Source organism: Toxotes jaculatrix, chromosome 2 (genome assembly GCF_017976425.1).
Source record: "Toxotes jaculatrix isolate fToxJac2 chromosome 2, fToxJac2.pri, whole genome shotgun sequence".
Lineage (NCBI taxonomy): Eukaryota > Metazoa > Chordata > Actinopteri > Toxotidae > Toxotes > Toxotes jaculatrix.
Genome location: NC_054395.1, coordinates 28,121,141 through 28,136,963, shown reverse-complemented (window position 1 = coordinate 28,136,963; position 15,823 = coordinate 28,121,141). Strand labels below are relative to the sequence as shown.

General features: G+C 45.5%; 2 protein-coding genes across 2 annotated transcripts; one reads left to right on the top strand and one right to left on the bottom strand.

The window, feature by feature from the left end:
• The first annotated feature begins 1,958 nt into the window (after positions 1–1,958).
• Positions 1,959–4,433, top strand: gpr182 (G protein-coupled receptor 182). The gene is made up of 2 exons (XM_041046118.1): positions 1,959–2,244; positions 2,703–4,433. Exons 1-2 carry the CDS (start codon positions 2,032–2,034, stop codon positions 3,798–3,800), a joined length of 1,311 nt encoding a protein of 436 aa, XP_040902052.1. The 5' UTR covers positions 1,959–2,031; the 3' UTR covers positions 3,801–4,433.
• Positions 4,434–4,896: 463 nt separating this feature from the next.
• LOC121190210 (zinc finger and BTB domain-containing protein 39) lies at positions 4,897–13,894 on the bottom strand. The gene is made up of 4 exons (XM_041050760.1): positions 13,760–13,894; positions 10,912–12,198; positions 10,451–10,810; positions 4,897–6,819 (listed from the first exon to the last, which is right to left on the bottom strand). The coding sequence occupies exons 2-4, from the start codon at positions 12,160–12,162 to the stop codon at positions 5,851–5,853; spliced, it is 2,580 nt and encodes an 859-aa protein (XP_040906694.1). The 5' UTR covers positions 12,163–12,198; positions 13,760–13,894; the 3' UTR covers positions 4,897–5,850.
• Between the last annotated feature and the right edge of the window lie 1,929 nt (positions 13,895–15,823).

Sequence of the window (15,823 nt, the reverse complement as noted above, 5' to 3'; positions counted from 1 at the left end):
TGTCTTTGGCGTTGTTTTCTAGTCTTAGATAACAGCGTGGTGAGGGTCAGGGCCTGCTTTTTTTGTTTCACGTTTACCAGAAGATGTGTTTCTGCTGACTGGTTCCTTCCTGTCCGATCAGAGGAGACAGAATTTGCTGACTGGTTCCTACTTGTTTGACGAGAAACTGAACGGACTTAAGCAATAGGATTCACACAGGATGAGCCATGAGGCAGAAGGAGGGAGTAGCTTGAAGGGGTGAGTAAGATACAAACTGCTGACGGTACGGAGAGTTGGGAGGAACCTCATTAATCAGTGGGAGTCATGGCCAACACAAATGTTTCTCCTTAGGAGTCTGACCTCAGACGTGACCTCGACAGTCCTTCACGCGAGGACACATGTGAGCTGCTCCGAGCTGCTCAGTGGCATCGCTTACCTAAGCTCAGGGCACCTCTCGAGGAACCACGTCCGCTCTGTCGCCACCTGCACGGACTCGAGTGGAGCCAAACTGCAGCTCGTTTTCAAAGTGTTGAAATGATGTGATGATGAGGATGTGTGTCTGCGTCTAGGTTAAAGTGCCCCCTTCCTCAGTTAGGTTAATGTGCCCCAGGCTTCCCACCTCCTCTGTACTCTGTCTGTCACTCACCGCACCCCCCCAGCACAGAGAGTGGGGGTGTTTCCTGGCATTGTTCTCCGTTATGTGGTGCCGGTTTTTACTGTTTCTACATCATTTTGTCCAGTCGTATGCTCTCATACAGGATCCTGTAAGCTAATGCTGAGTCAATCCAAACTAAAACTGATGCTTAGGTAACCTGTTAGATTTGAGGGAACCATTTCATGTTGGAAAAATCTGATCCAGGTATATTGCTGTTGCCTTTTAGGGAGAAAGTGAGATGTTTAATATAAAGAAACTGGGCTTCACTATAAATGTTATGTGGCTTCAAGTAAAAAGTGTTACCAAACACTTCAGAAAAATCCTCCCACTTTAGGTCTTTTTATAGACACTGTCAACTAAGTGCATGCGTTTCCTGGAAAATATAATTCATGTGCTTGAAATACATGAAAGTGTGAAGGATACTGGATGAAAGTGGATCGTTACTCCGAGGAAACAAACGCTTACTCGTTTTGTTTTTAGTAATGCCAGAAGCACGGTGATGTGGGTCGGTCAGGTGGGTGGCTGGGTCACTGCTTTGTTTCAGCCTGAAAAATATCAACACCTAGATGATATATTCATGATCCCCAGAGGATGAATCCTAATAATGTTGGTGAACCCATGACCTTTCCTTTCATGCCACCAGCAGGCCAAGTTTCCACTTATCCAGTGACATCATCTAATCGTCCACCGATATTCACGTTCCCCAGAGGATGAATGTGTCAAAACAATTGTTGGATGAATTGTGCTGAAATGTAACACACTCGTTCATGCTCCCTGAACTATGATCTCTTGGGTGACGCCATTACTTTTTATCTTATCTTTTTACCATCACAGGGTCAAAATTGAAATCGGTCCAGTGATGGTGAACGTGGTGAACAAAGCTAACTGGGCTAAATGCTAAGAACAGCCTCACAGAGCTGTCAGCATGGTTTTACACTCTTAGTATTTAAATATTTTTTAAATTCTCATTTTCATCCTCAGTATTAGGTGATGGTGCTTAAGTCTGTGTTAATATGTTGACCCCATTCTGGTCCTTTTTGTTTGTTTTTTTTTTTAAATTCTGATAAATGGTTAAATTAAAAGTTAAATAAAATAAATGAGTATTTCTGAGGCAAAGAGCAGCAGAGGGGAAAATACGCTTTCCAATATGGAGACATCAGATACAGGATGGAAACAGTTGTTGTTTTTAACTCTTAATGTGTTTATACATGGTTCTCCCGTGAGTCTCGGAACAATAAGGTTCTCCCATGAGAATTGAGTCTAAATTTTTAGAAAACCCCTTTATGTTTGAACACTTTTTTTCTTTTTTTCAAACTGCAATTAACTAACATTCCCTTTAGCTGTGGGCGTCCCTGGACTGCTATACCACTCCCCACTACTCACTGAGGACACTGAGGATGTCCTGTTACATCTGTGTGTGTGTGTTAATGAGAAATGGGAGGGTAGACACTCCAGGCTGCCTGAATGCTCAGATAGCCCTCAACATTAGAGCTGGAAGGAGTCATCTTGTGTCTGCAGGCATCACACGCGAAACAAACTCTCCAGGAGACAACAAGGCCTCAGGAGGGACCTGCCCCTCTTCATCTCAGCACACTCATCACCACAGCGAGGTATGATCAAGTCCAGTTCTCTGTTTTAGGACATGTTCGAATCTGTTTCTGCCTTTTAACATGGACAGAAAAGAGGAAAGCCTGTTGACAGGTGTTGGGGTTGTATGAAGTCTTTTGAGGCTCCAGATGGAGCGGTCTGAAGTCTGATAAATGTCTTTAAGTGATGTTGGCAAAGCAAGTATGACTTTAATTATAGACAAATACAAACATCTAAAGTGTCCTCAAAGTGAGACACTTATACTTTCTGAATTGCATGCTGTAGTTTGTGAAATTGCCTGTTGTGGTTTTTGCATTCACCTCTCAAAGGCATTTGAGTAATATTTCAACCCAGCACGTCTGCCACCCTCCTCCTCCCGTGTTTCTGTTATGTAACGTCTGAAAACATAATCAGATTAACCCCAAAGTAAATCTAACCTCTGTCCACATATCAAACAGTTTTCCTCTGCTTTTCACTCCAGACCATGAGCGCTCACGAGCACAACCACTCATTAGACTACTTCAATGGCACGCCATGGTTTGTCTACGAGTGCACCATCCACCTCGATGCGGACTACCGGCGCATCGCCCTCTTCCTGCTCTACCTGTTTGTCTTCATGGTGGGCCTGCTGGAGAACATGCTGGTCATCTGGGTGAACTGGCGTCGGCGCCACTCGGCCAGCGGGGTTCTCTTCTGCATCATCAACGTGACCCTGTCGGACCTGATGGTGATTGTGATCTTGCCCTTCTTCATGATGGAGGTGACCATGGACAGGGTTTGGCTGTGGGGTCGCTTCCTCTGCAAGGTCACCAACCTCATCTACGTGGTCAACTTCTACAGCAGCTCCTTCTTCCTGGCCTTCATGACCCTGGAGCGCTATCTGTCCCTGACCAGACCCTCGTGTCCGGCCCTGTTCCCTGTGGTGGGCCGGCGGCGCTGGCTGCTCTGCGGAGGCCTGTGGGTGTTCTCCTTTTTCCTGGCTCTGATGGAGAACGTCCACGTGGACCTTCTGGAGTGGGACGAGCCTGGCTGCTACATGCTGCCCGAGCACAACTACATCGAGTGGTTCGTCTCCGTGGCGTTCCTCTGCATGGTCTTCCAGTTCCTGGGCCCTGCTGCCGTCATCATCACCTGTAATGTGCTGATCGCTCGAGCTGTTCAAACGGCTCCGGATGTTCAAGGCCGGCGGGACGTGTGGCTGGTGCACGTGTACTCCCTGGTGTTTGTCCTGTGCTGGCTGCCTTACCACCTGGTCATGTTCCTTATGATCATAGACGACCTGGACCCCTATGTCTTCAGCTGCAACACAGTGGAGGTCCTGTACTTCTCTTACAGCGTGGTGCAGGGCCTGTCTCTTCTCCACTGCGTCGCCAACCCCATCCTCTACAACTTCCTCAGCAAGAGCTTCCGCAACAACCTGATCAACACGGTGGTGAACTACATACCCAGAGACGGGACTGTGGTGGACCAGGTGGCAGCAGGAAACCAGCCCAACGCTCCGAACGGGGGCGGGGGAGCCATGGGGAAGCAGCGCAAGTTAAGTAACGCCAGCACGAGCCAGTCTGATGTTGGATCATAAGAAAGAAGCTGAGATGAGAGTAGAGTAAGCTTCAGGAGCAAGACATTTTTTTTTCTAAGAGAAGATTTGACAGAACTGAATCTGGTCTTGGTGCTTCAGAAAACCAGAGGCACAGGTCGTACAACGGATCATCTCACTCTGGTCACAGATGCATTGTGCTGTTTGTTATGCAACAGATTGGCTCGCCAACACCTTCCTCTCATAACCCACTTCCTGTTTTGTTTTTTTTCTCTCTCTCTTTTTTTTATGATGTATCTGTTCAGAGAGACAGAGGAAGGCAGGAAATGTTTGATGTCTTTTTTTTTTCCCCCCCTCAAAGCTGCTCAGCTCCCACAGGAACTCATGACAAACTCCAAAATTTCATGGCACAGAGGAAGAACTGTGCCACACCAGGAATGTGTGTAAACAGATCTGCTGTCTGTCCAGTGCCAGATAAGAGACATCTTCATATCCATGTTAAACATCTTGCAAATGTAACTAGATAGACCAGATTCTTATCCCATAACAACAGATAAATTATAGCTCACACTTATCGGTTTCTGGATGTTGCTATAGTCTGCAAGTTCTGTTAAAATCCAATAAAACTCCCTCAAACACTGTTTGTATCCATCTGAGCTGGAAAACCTGGGTCGAATTCTGTTCTCTGTTACCATCATGGCAGAGCAGAACCGCGAGAAAGCTCAGGAAGCCGATGTTTGGAAGCTTAACGTGCTTATTTTACTGAGTTTGCTGCTCTTGCACTTGGCTATCTCCACTGTTGCCGTTACTGTTGACCTTTAATACATTTACTTCCATTTCTGTCTCCATCTGGAATGTGCCACTTTCAACATTTTAAAGGATAAGAAGGCAGAAAAAGGAAAAGGGGATGTGAGTCCACAGGCGGCACAATGGCAGGAAGAGACTGGGTTTTAAAAAGGGCAAAGATCACCAGCTCCTGGAAGCAGGAGGTTCACAACACTACGCAGATTTCTGCAAGTTCATCACTGAAATTCTGATGATGGATGGGTTTTGTGGTGCAGGACATCGTAAAAGGTCATCCAACACAGATTTACCAAAAAAAAAAAAAACAAACAAACATTCAGGGGTGGTAACAGTCTTCCTCGAGGCATTTATTTTATCTTTTCAAAAACAATATTTAAAAAATAATAAATAGTTGCACTGTCATCATAAATATGAGGTAAGACACGAATATGCGATGGGCACTTAAACATGTTTCTACAGAACAATACGTTTCACATGCTCTCAGCAGGTGAACGCAGCATGTGACTGAACGGCATTTTACCGAAAGCATCACACAAACATGTTTTTGTGTTTCACCGACAGACAAATGAAATGCACTTCTCCATGCGGCTGGTTATCTACGGAGTGAAACACGAAACCTTAAAGGACATAAAAAAATCGAACTGTGTGAAAATAGCGAGTGCAAATATAGGAAAATAATTTCTATGCTACAGTGAGGTGCTACTTTAATAACAGTGTAATCATCAACCACTGACATTAAAAACCTATCCCGATGCCTAAGTTGTAAAGATACAGACTTGTTTGGATATAATATAAGCAGAGTCCTGCATGACAGTCAACCACCCACAGGCTTCCCTTCTTTCACTGACACACCACAGGATACACTGCCACCAAGTGGCTTCTTTTTTTATCTTCTCTCAAAGAGACTAAACCTCCAAAGGGGTCGAGTGACAGATAATACGTCCACTACATTCTAAACGTCTAAGTCTATAATGGAGCTCAATCGATTAATCGATTAGTCAGCCGCGATACAAATTTGTTTAAAGAAGAGTTTTGATCGTCGGTACGGACCTTAAATTTGTTTATGAAGCAGAAATGTGAGACTTTTATGCTTTTCTAAGTTTTCTATCATCATAAACAATATTTTGGGGTTTTTAACTGTTCTTTGACAGAGTTCTGGACAGCTCAACGAACGATTAAATCGATAATGAAAGTATTTTTTAGTTGCAGCCCCAGTCTATGCAGTGTATGGTCCACAACAACCAGACGCAGAGTTGGTGTCAGAGAGAGGGAGAAGCTCAGAGGACGATCAGGTGTCCACAGAGGGCAGCGGTTCTTTTGAGTGATCATTGTACATGAAGGTCTGCTCGATGTTGAAGTCCGGTGGCAGGTGGTCCTTGTGGAGCTCCATATGTGATGACACCAGCTTCAGCGTGGAGAAGTAAAGGCCGCAGACGGTGCAGCGGTACATCAGAGCGCCGGCGTGCGTCTTCAGGTGGCAGATCATGGTGGAGCGGCCTCTGAAGAAACGCAGACAGACCTTGCACTGGTAGGGTTTTTCCCCCGTGTGGATGCGGAGGTGATAGGTGAACTCCCCCGAGTGGGCGAAGCGTTTACCACAGTAGCGACACCTGTACCATTTCCCACGGACTCCCGCTGATCCGCCTCCTCCGTCCTGACCTGAGCTCCCGTTGGTCAGGACCCCAGAGGACAAGCTGTGTCCTGGCCCCTGAAAAAACTTATCTGGTATATTGAAGCCAATTCCTGGACCGAGACCCAGGTTGCTCATTTTAACGAGGCCGCTGACGTCCCGTGGAGATGAGGAGGAGCAGGAAGATGGAGGGCACTCCAGAGACTGGTCAGCTTTACGTTTGCCTAACCAGCCCTGGCTGCCAACACCTCCTCCACTCCCCAGGGACTCGTTGGTGTGCAGGCTCAGATGGTACTGAAAGGCAGACGAGGAGCGGAAAGTCTGCGGGCAAAGGAAGCAATGCAACTCTTCCACTCCTGCCACATCTCCTCCCCCGACTCTGTAAGCCCTCAGTTCCGACCGCTCCCTCTCCTTCGCCGTCGCCTCCTCGGCGTGCGCAGTCATGTGTCTGTCCAGGAGGGGGCGCTCCACGAAGCAGCGGGCGCAGTGTGGGCAGGTGAAGACGGGTAAAGAGAGGTGGGCGAGGGCGTGCCACAGCAGGGAGCACAGGGAGAGCTGGGGGAGGTGACACACTCCACAGCTCAGGCTCTGAGGACACACGTGGTTCAGCAGGTGGTCTTTGACAGTCTGAAAGAAACATGAGGCAAATCTGAGAATCGCATGAAAGCAGCAGGTGGTTAAAGAGTAATTCCCTACTCTTATTTTCTGTTCTTGTTATCGTCAGGGTCATTCCAGAATTGGAGGACATCTGGGCTTCAAAATTCTTGAAAAATAAACTTTTTTTCACTTTTCTGATTTTCTGCTACATATTCATCAATAATAGGTAATAAACTTGATTAGCTCAGCTTACAGATCAATGGTACAATTTTTATTACATGATTTATTATTATTTCTGAAATATAATTCCTTTTCCATTAAGTAAATAAAGTAACATTCTCTCTGAATAACCATTTGATTTCACATATGACTTGATTTAAATTAATTTTAACAACTTTGGAAATCTGTCTTACCCAACTTTTCAATAATGGCATGTTTCACTTTACCAATTTCAGTATTTATTGTACAATATTTAACACATTTTGCATATGACTGCATAAACTCTTTAAAGGAAAATGGGTCAAACCCTTTTGAGCTGAAAATTTTAGGATTATTTTCAATTAAAATGATATGGTAACAGGGCTGCATAAAGTAAGATGGATGACTATCTAAATTATTTCTGATTATAGATCATCATATAAAAGTGACAAATAAATGCCCAAGACACCAAAGTGTTCTTTGAATAACTTTTAATACCTTCTGTGGCACTTTTCCTCAAATAACACCCAAAAATAGAAGAAATAATAATAATTAAAGACACTTTGCTGAAACTTGCCCTTTGGTTCAGAACATTGCTTTTAAACCTGTGATGGCTGGCTGCCCTAGCCTATCAACATATTCACTCTAACACTGAGCTCAAAACATTTCGCTCTAACACTTAGCTGAAAACTTCGTCATCTGCTTTAGAACATCGGTCTTCTAATATTCCACTTTACTTTTCATGGCTGACCAGAGTGTTCCACTGGTCTTCTGCGATGGCCGGGTGGCGTGAGGTAACATTTTGTGGCGGTGGAATGGATGGTCAGCATATCCTCAAAGGGATACCAATGGACATCTTCCCTCAACGGCCAGAAAAACCCACAACCTCTGTGGAGTATGCCACTGCTCTTCTTCTGGTGTGCTGTGTGTTAGGTCTTCTGTGTGGTCTTCTGTGGAATTAAAGCTGAAGCTTTTGGTTTTCTGGCAATTACATTCCAGATTCCCATTGGCAGAACACATGCAGCTGATGTCGCGGTAGAGCATTTTTCCAGGTGAAAGAGTAATCACCTGGCAAGGCAAGATCGGTCATACACAAGTTAGTTCAAAGTGCTTTAACTAAATAAGAATCGTGGAGCGGCAAATGTTTCCACCAGCTCTTCCTTAACCTTTGTGGTTGCCCCAGAGTCATCTTTGTGCTTTTTGTCAACAGTTGTCCACTGAAGGTGGGAGACATGATCAGTAGCTCTGTAATGGCCTGTGAGTGGATAGCTCTTATTGCTGCACTTGTCACACTCTCCATACGCACATTGCTTGTTTGTGATGTCACACGTGATGGCTTCAGTCAGGCTCTCCAAATTGAACGTGTCAAAGATGTGCATCTGATGAAGCTTTGTAGCAATAAGGCCAAGATTTTCATGTTGTTTGCAACATACATGTTTCACGATCTGCCAGCGTTAGGTGCACAACCCAACAGGGATGAAGTGTGCAAAACAGCTAGTACGACAGCTGGATGTTGGTCTGCTCAGCGAGGAACCTCAAATGCAGGTTCTTCACTGAATCCAGACGTAATCTTTTCTGCATTTTCTTTTTTCCTTTTGTGACCGTTTGCTTTTTCCAGTAGTGATCCTGCTCACATCGTCACGTATGACGTTACCTTTTCTTTTAGTCTCACACCAATTCCAGTGTATTCCTTCCTCTTGTAGTAGCAGACATTTTCATTTCCCAGGTTCTTCCATCTTCTCCTTGAAAATCCAAGTACCTCCTGTTTTTTTTCTGTTTTCTGTTCTGCTCTACTCAACTTTTCTTCTAGTTCCTCTTGCTTCCTTTTTGATTTTTTTTGGGCAGCCCATTTTCTTCTTCTCCCAGCATCACTTCTCCTAAAAGGAACATATAAGCATTAATTTTGTTCCATAACAATTTCACCTGCAGCAAAATATGCATTAGCAGCCTTTATTTTCTGCTTACACTACCTTACATTACTCATTAACCTTACTGTATACTTACCTTGAAGTCCCAGGTTGAGAGCTGGAGCTAGATTCTGGATATTCTGCCCTAAACGGGATTCCTGGTGTGACTGGAGGTTCAGGGGTGATTGAGTTTCAGGTAACTTTCTCCTGGCTTTACTCCTCTTATGAGCCTCTCTCCACTTTTTTTGTTGGGCTCGCTGTCCTCTCTCGCTGCGGTCTTTTTGAAGCAACTTCTTTCCTGTTTCTACATCTTTTTTCCATTTTTCTCTTTCTTTGAGCAAGTACTGTTGTCTCCTTTGTACATCAGCATCACGCTTGGCTCGGTAGCGTCTCTGCTTTTCAGCAGCACTCAATGGTCGGCCACACTGTAAGAAAAACAATTTATCTAACTTAATTTAGTGTCCCCTATTGTGAATTGTAACTCATTGTTTGAATACAGTTTTATTTATGTAAAGTTAATCATCCCATCGAGGTAGTTGCTGCAACCATAATCCATTTGGACGACCATTAGGAAATAACAGGAAACAAATCAGTATGTAAAATTCAGAAATGTGTTTACAATATGTAGAGTAACTAAATTATATCTCATATAATGTAAATTGTTGAATTGAATAAAAAATAATAGTTTCGAAAGTCTGAGTAAACTGGAGGAGGTGCAGCCCTGTTACTCTGCTCACAGCAACGGGGCTGCAGGTAACAGGGCTGCAGGTAACAGGGCTGCAGGTCCGTACTAATGTTAGCTTTCTCTCAGGAGTAGAAGCTAGCTGTTTAGCTAGCTGTTACTGCTGACCAAGAGGACAAACTTACTTATGTAAATAAGTAAAGAAAAAATAAAAAAATAATCATAGATCAGGTAGAGTGAGACATTCAATCAAGGCTAACTATGTTAGAAAAATTTGAAAAATAAAAGAGAGGACATACCTTTGCTCTACCCATTCTTTTGGAAAACTGTTTGATGATGTCAAGTCCAGCGTATCATTTGATTCGCTGCTTTCTTCTTCTTCTACCATGCTAAAAGGGTTATGGTGTGTGCATGTTGTGGGACACACGTTCCATGAATAATAATTATTATTATTTGAAATATTATGTTTATTAAAACAAATGTTCCCACAGTTACAAGAGACAGCAATGAAACAAATAATACCAAAAAATTCAAATTTCATTTTAACAGTTTTATTTGAGATTCAATTTGGTCATTAGGGGGGTGGGACAAGAGAAAAATGGCATTTTAGGGGGTACTCCAGACTTATTTGGTATTTTTATTTTCAAGCATTCTTTTCTCTTAGATTTTTTTAGATTTGGTCTCAGGACAAGTACATTTACTCAGAAACTGCATGTTTTAGTATTTGGTATGTGGATTATTTAAAATTTGATCGGTGGGACGTAAAATGTCCTACAATTCTGGAATGACCCGTCTCAGTACATCTGTATGACCCATTTTGAAATTTGGAATGCATCAACCTTAACTTCAAAATCCATATTAAAGATCCACCAACCTGGAAGTCCTTGCTGAGGGTTTTGGTGCACACAGCACACTGCAGGTCGGAGCTCAGACCTTGGTTGCTGTTGGTCAGCGCCCCCTGTGGTATGGTGTAACTGGAGGACATCTGGTGGTGGTGACGCAGCAGTTTGCTTTGGCTGCAGAACTGAAGGTGACACATGTCACAGGTGAAGAGCTGCACCCCGACGTGGGAGAGGGAGTGGGCGACGCCGGCAGCACGGTCCGGGAACGAGGCCCCGCACACCCTGCAGAGCCCCAGCTCCGTCAGGTGGGTCTCAGAGTGTCTTCTGATGGCAGCCGGGTCTGCTGGGAGAGGCACCGTGCAGGCTTTACAGGACAGCATGTCTCCTGCCACCTGGAGGAGTGAACAACATCATGTTTACAGTGTGGACTGCAGCTGACACACAAACAGCAGGTCTGAGGACCAAAAAAACAATTAACAAACATGAACATTACCTGGCTGCTTGAGTTCCCTCCATCTCCGTTCTCCACACACACAAGGTCGTCTTCATCATCCTCTTCATCTCCCTCCTCCATGAAGTTCTCATCGTCGCTCAGCTCGATGATCTCACCTGCCAGCTGTCTCCACTGCTCCTCCTCCGTTCCATCCATTGCGCCGTTACTTTGCAGAGCCTCCCTCTCCTCCTCATTCTCTACCTCCTCCATCTCTCTAAACATCAGTCTGCTGTCGCTCTGCAGCTCCACCACGCCGCCCCCCACGGCCCCGACCTGCAGGCCACCTGGAGGCTCTCCTGAGGATGACGTCGGGGCGCAGGCCTCAGCTCCGAGCTGAGCCGAAGAGTCTGGGAAGGAGCAGGAGTCGGACGGCGCAGGGTCGCTGCTCTGAGGCAGAGAGACACCTGTGCTCTCAGAAACCATTCGTCCATCTCTGTTGCCTTCCTCACAGCTGCCTCCTGCCTCCTCCTCCAGCCCCTGCTCAGTCTTCAGCTGGAGCACAGGACCCGCAGGCAGCATGCTTTCACTCTGACTGGAGCTGGTTAAAAGATGTCCTCCTGGCAGTTGATGATCTGCTGCCATCCGCCCGTAGCCAATATGAGACTGGACGTCTTCTGCCTTCAGGTCTAGAGTCAGAGTCCCCGTGTGAGCTTCGCGGCTGGGCCTGGCTGTCCTGGCTTGGAAGATAGGTGAGGGAGCAGCAGGAGTCGGGGCAGCTGACGAAGACAGAGACGAGCAGGAGGCGGCAGACGAACACACAGACGAGGCGGATACAGAAGCCGCACCAACAGCCGCCACCGTGGAAGCATCCGCAACCATGCCAGAGTCCAAGGTGAGGTCTCCCGGACTGCTGGATTTGCAGTTTGCAGACACAGACGCTTGCAGGTCAGGGAAGATAGCGTGACACGCCCTCACCAGTTCACCGACACCCAGCCTCTCAGCCAGCTCATACAGTACCCCAACATCTATGAGGTCAGTCAGGATCTCCCCCGTGTAGATGAACGTCAGCACCTTCTCAAAGTTTGCCGGGGAGACAAACTCCAGGGAGAAGGCGGCGGTGGACGACGCCGGAGCCCGGGTGAACAGGCTGCGGAAGTACGTCCCGGCGCAGGCCAGCACCGCACGGTGCGCCGCGAACGTGCGGTTCCCAACTTGTAGGAACACATCACAGTACCGACGTGACTGGCGGCAGCGGTTGAGCTCAGCGAGAAGGCTGGCAGCGTGGCCGGGACCCTGCAGCCGGATCCTCATCCCTGCTGCTGCAGCTCCTGGTGCGCTACAGTCCCACTGCAGGAACAGAACACAAGAGGAGTCAGTGCGAGACATTCTGTAACAGTCAGGCCACATTGTCAGATAGTGCTCATCACAGATTCTCTGAATCCAACATGAAGTCTTGTTTTGTCTGAGCAACAATTAAAACCGTTGTGGGAAAAAGTGTATATTCTATGAGGAGACTGAGTAAAGACTTTGAGAGAAGGTTCTTTGGGGTTATTTATTTATCTTTGCAAAGAGTAACAAGTAGTCTGCAGAGAGAACAGTGCTACAGAGCTAGTACTCAGAGTTTTTATGGGATAACTGTGGGATAGCTATGCTGAAATGTATCAAAACAAGCTGTTATCCCAAGGTCTCTCAGGACTGCACCTGGAGGAAGAACTGGCTCAGACCAGTTCGTGGTTGCTGACTCAGCAGAAAACATGGACAGAGCAAAAGGTCATAAGAGGATAATCACAAATGCTTAGTATTTTCCATTACAAAACCCAAACACATTCAGTTTGCAATGATGTAAAACAATTTAATTACAGTTAACTACCAATATCACCAGGTGACTGTAGTCCCATTACGATCACTGAGTAAGTAACTGAGATTAATGTTTTTGTCAGTTCACACTAGATTAAACCAGATTAAAACATCAGCCTCCTGTCACATCAAGGACTCGTGTTTCTGCAAGTCTTAGAAAAACCTGTTAAAGCCAAAGTCCTTACTAAGACCAGAAGAGTGGACCACATCAGTCCAGTTCTCAGATCCCTACACTGACTGACTGCAGCTGATTAAATTAAATGTGGGACTATTCATTCACACCTCTCTCACTCCACTGCAGCTCTGACAATCTCTCTCTTCTCAAATCCTTATCATCATTGTCCTCTTTCTTTTTTTATCTTGTCCTAATGTCCGACCACCAGTCAAAAGCCTAAAACTCTTCAGTTTAATGTGATATACAGACAGAAGACAACCTGGTTTTTGGGCCATTTTGCACAAAAAAAAAGAAACTTTAATGATCATCAGTGAAGAAAATCGTTACTATTTTCTAGTGGATCGATTAACTGATTAATCAACTAATCAGCTGCAGCTCTGCTCCAAATGCTGTTCAGACACCAGACTTTGGTAACATGCCATGCATTTGTCACCCTGGTTTCTTTCTTGACTGATTCATTAATAATCAGGTGATTCATTAATAATGAAATAATAATTTAACAAACCTTTGTCACCCTGTGCTTTATCAGACACACACACAGCTGGGATTTTATCATTCTGATACTGGTATTTTTATTTTTTTTTATATATTTAATGCACTCGAAAGCTGTTTGAGACAAATATGAATGAGTTTCCAGCAGAATGTGACTGATGGTGATGCAGCCATGAGTGGAGCTCTGGGTAAAAACGCTCCCAGAGAAGAGTCTGAATTCAGTTTAACACTCTGAATTTCTGCAGCTTTAGCGAAGCCGAGCCAGTTTTAACCAGACACGCTGAGGTAACTGTTCCCACTCGCAGCTCAACCACGAACATTTCAACTCGTTTCTCCGCCGCTCGTTAACGCGGCAGTTCGCCTCCTCTCGTTACCGTCTCTTACCCATCGACAGACGCTCGCAGGCGGAGAATAATCCTCTGTTTCTCCGTGTTTTCAGACGCGGCTCCGGCGCTCGTATGCGGACAATCAATTTTCATCAATTACAACCAAGCCCCCCTTTTCTTTTTCTTTTTCTTTTTTTTTTAATCCACCGTCGCGTTTTCGTGACGTATGTCAACAAATCAAGCCGCGAGGACGCCCCCTGCAGTCTGAGCGAGTCACCGCAGCGAAGAGGCGTCAGACAGCCAACGAGCAAGAGGAGGAAGAGGAAGCTCTCAGAGCGTCAGTAACAAGGGGGGAGTTGTAGGTTTCAGCAGTGAGGATCACTTCCGCGTTCAAAAAGCTGCAGTTTCTCGGCGGCCGCTGGGGGCTGGCTCCAGAAGTGAGCAATTCTCCATTGACCCCCATGTTAAAATAGCCAACTTTACAGCCTAAAAAAATATATTTACAGCCTGGTACATTTTTTTGTTTTTGGTCTCTATTGATAGTTTTCACATCCGTGAACACTGGGGGGTCTTACATGAATTAGGGCTCGGTTACGTTGAGTGACAGCCCCATAAACAGGCACAGGCAGTTAGCTCTTTGCTAAAGCATCGGCTGGGCTAGGCGGCTACATCCGCCTAGAGGCCTCCAGCTACCCCCAGCGGTTGACAGGGGCTGCAGTGTCCGTGTTTGTTTGCCAGTGTTCGGATAGGTTTTTGTGACAGTATGGCTTGTTGTAGTGTAGACTGTACTAACCGACCGTTGAAGGAGTCTGTGTGGCAGTTTTTTCGGTAAGTAAATTTCTCACTATTTCACCTGGATGTTTGCACTAATTAGCATGTATTAGCATATTTAGCCGCTGGCTTATGACTTAATTGCCGATATGTGGTCGCTGCTAATACAGATAGAGGACCGGAGCAGCTAATGTTAGGAACGCTGTTGCGGTGTGTTCCGTGCTCTCATTCTTTTTATTGTTAACATTAATAATAATAACAACAATAATTATGTTTTTAACGTTTGAATATATTTTATTAATATGAAATAATAATGATTGTTTCACAGTTAAATAATAGGCTAGAAATAAATTTCCCCCCACAACTCCACCAAACCCTGCAGCTCCAACTAAAACCTCTCTTTCTGAAACAGTCATGTTTAAAACACAGCAGCAACATTATGATCTCTGTTGTACGCTGTGTCACGGTCGTACATGGTCGAGCTAGTCGGGCCGGGCTCGGGGACTGTCGTGTTGTGGATGTAGCTGCGTGTGGCTGCCGCTTAGCTTGTTAGCCTAGCTGATTAGCTGATTAGCCTTAGGCTAGCTCGGTTGCTCCTAGCTAAGTGGCCGGGTTCTCGGCCGGCTTACCCCGGCTGACCCGTAGAGTAGCCGCCGCTTCGCCAAATATGGAAAGAGAGAGAGAGAAAAGAAACAAAAGTAAAAGTAAAAAAACAAAACTCATTATGCAGAACGGACCATTTCAGAATTATTGTCTGTCCTTCATGAAGATGATACAGTTCAGTTTGTCTTTGACTTTATTTAGAGAGCTGCCGATTCAGCTGCACGGCCATGTTGGAGGGCGTAGTAAGGTGTTTTTGTTACTCGGCCTGCCCCCATGGATGCAAACGGGGTGGACAAAAATGATTAAATAAGATATAACAAAGTGCAGCTCAACAATAAAACGATCACACACAGTGTAGAAAAGGCTCCAGAGTTAGACATTATATGTTCATTGTGTGACGTTTGTAGGTGTAGTGTTGGTCGGCTCGCTTTGGGACGGCCCCCTCTGCTGGCTGATTTGGGTAACTGGCGGCATTCAGAGCGAGTTAATGTGCCGGCAGAGTGAGTAAAGCTACGGGTTAAACAGTTAACGTCACGGCAAGCGGTCTGTGCGTGTGTGTAATGTAAGTACGTGTGTATCGTTTACTGATTGTGTTACGTTCTGCAGCTTGAAATCACCCTGTTGTTCGGCGGTGTAACTCTAGCACTAGCCACGTTAGCGCTGTCAAGCTAGTTGTAGCGTTTAGCTCGCCCTTCACGTCACGTCATGTTTATTGTTATTGATTTGAGTCGTTAGTGTGACGTTTTGA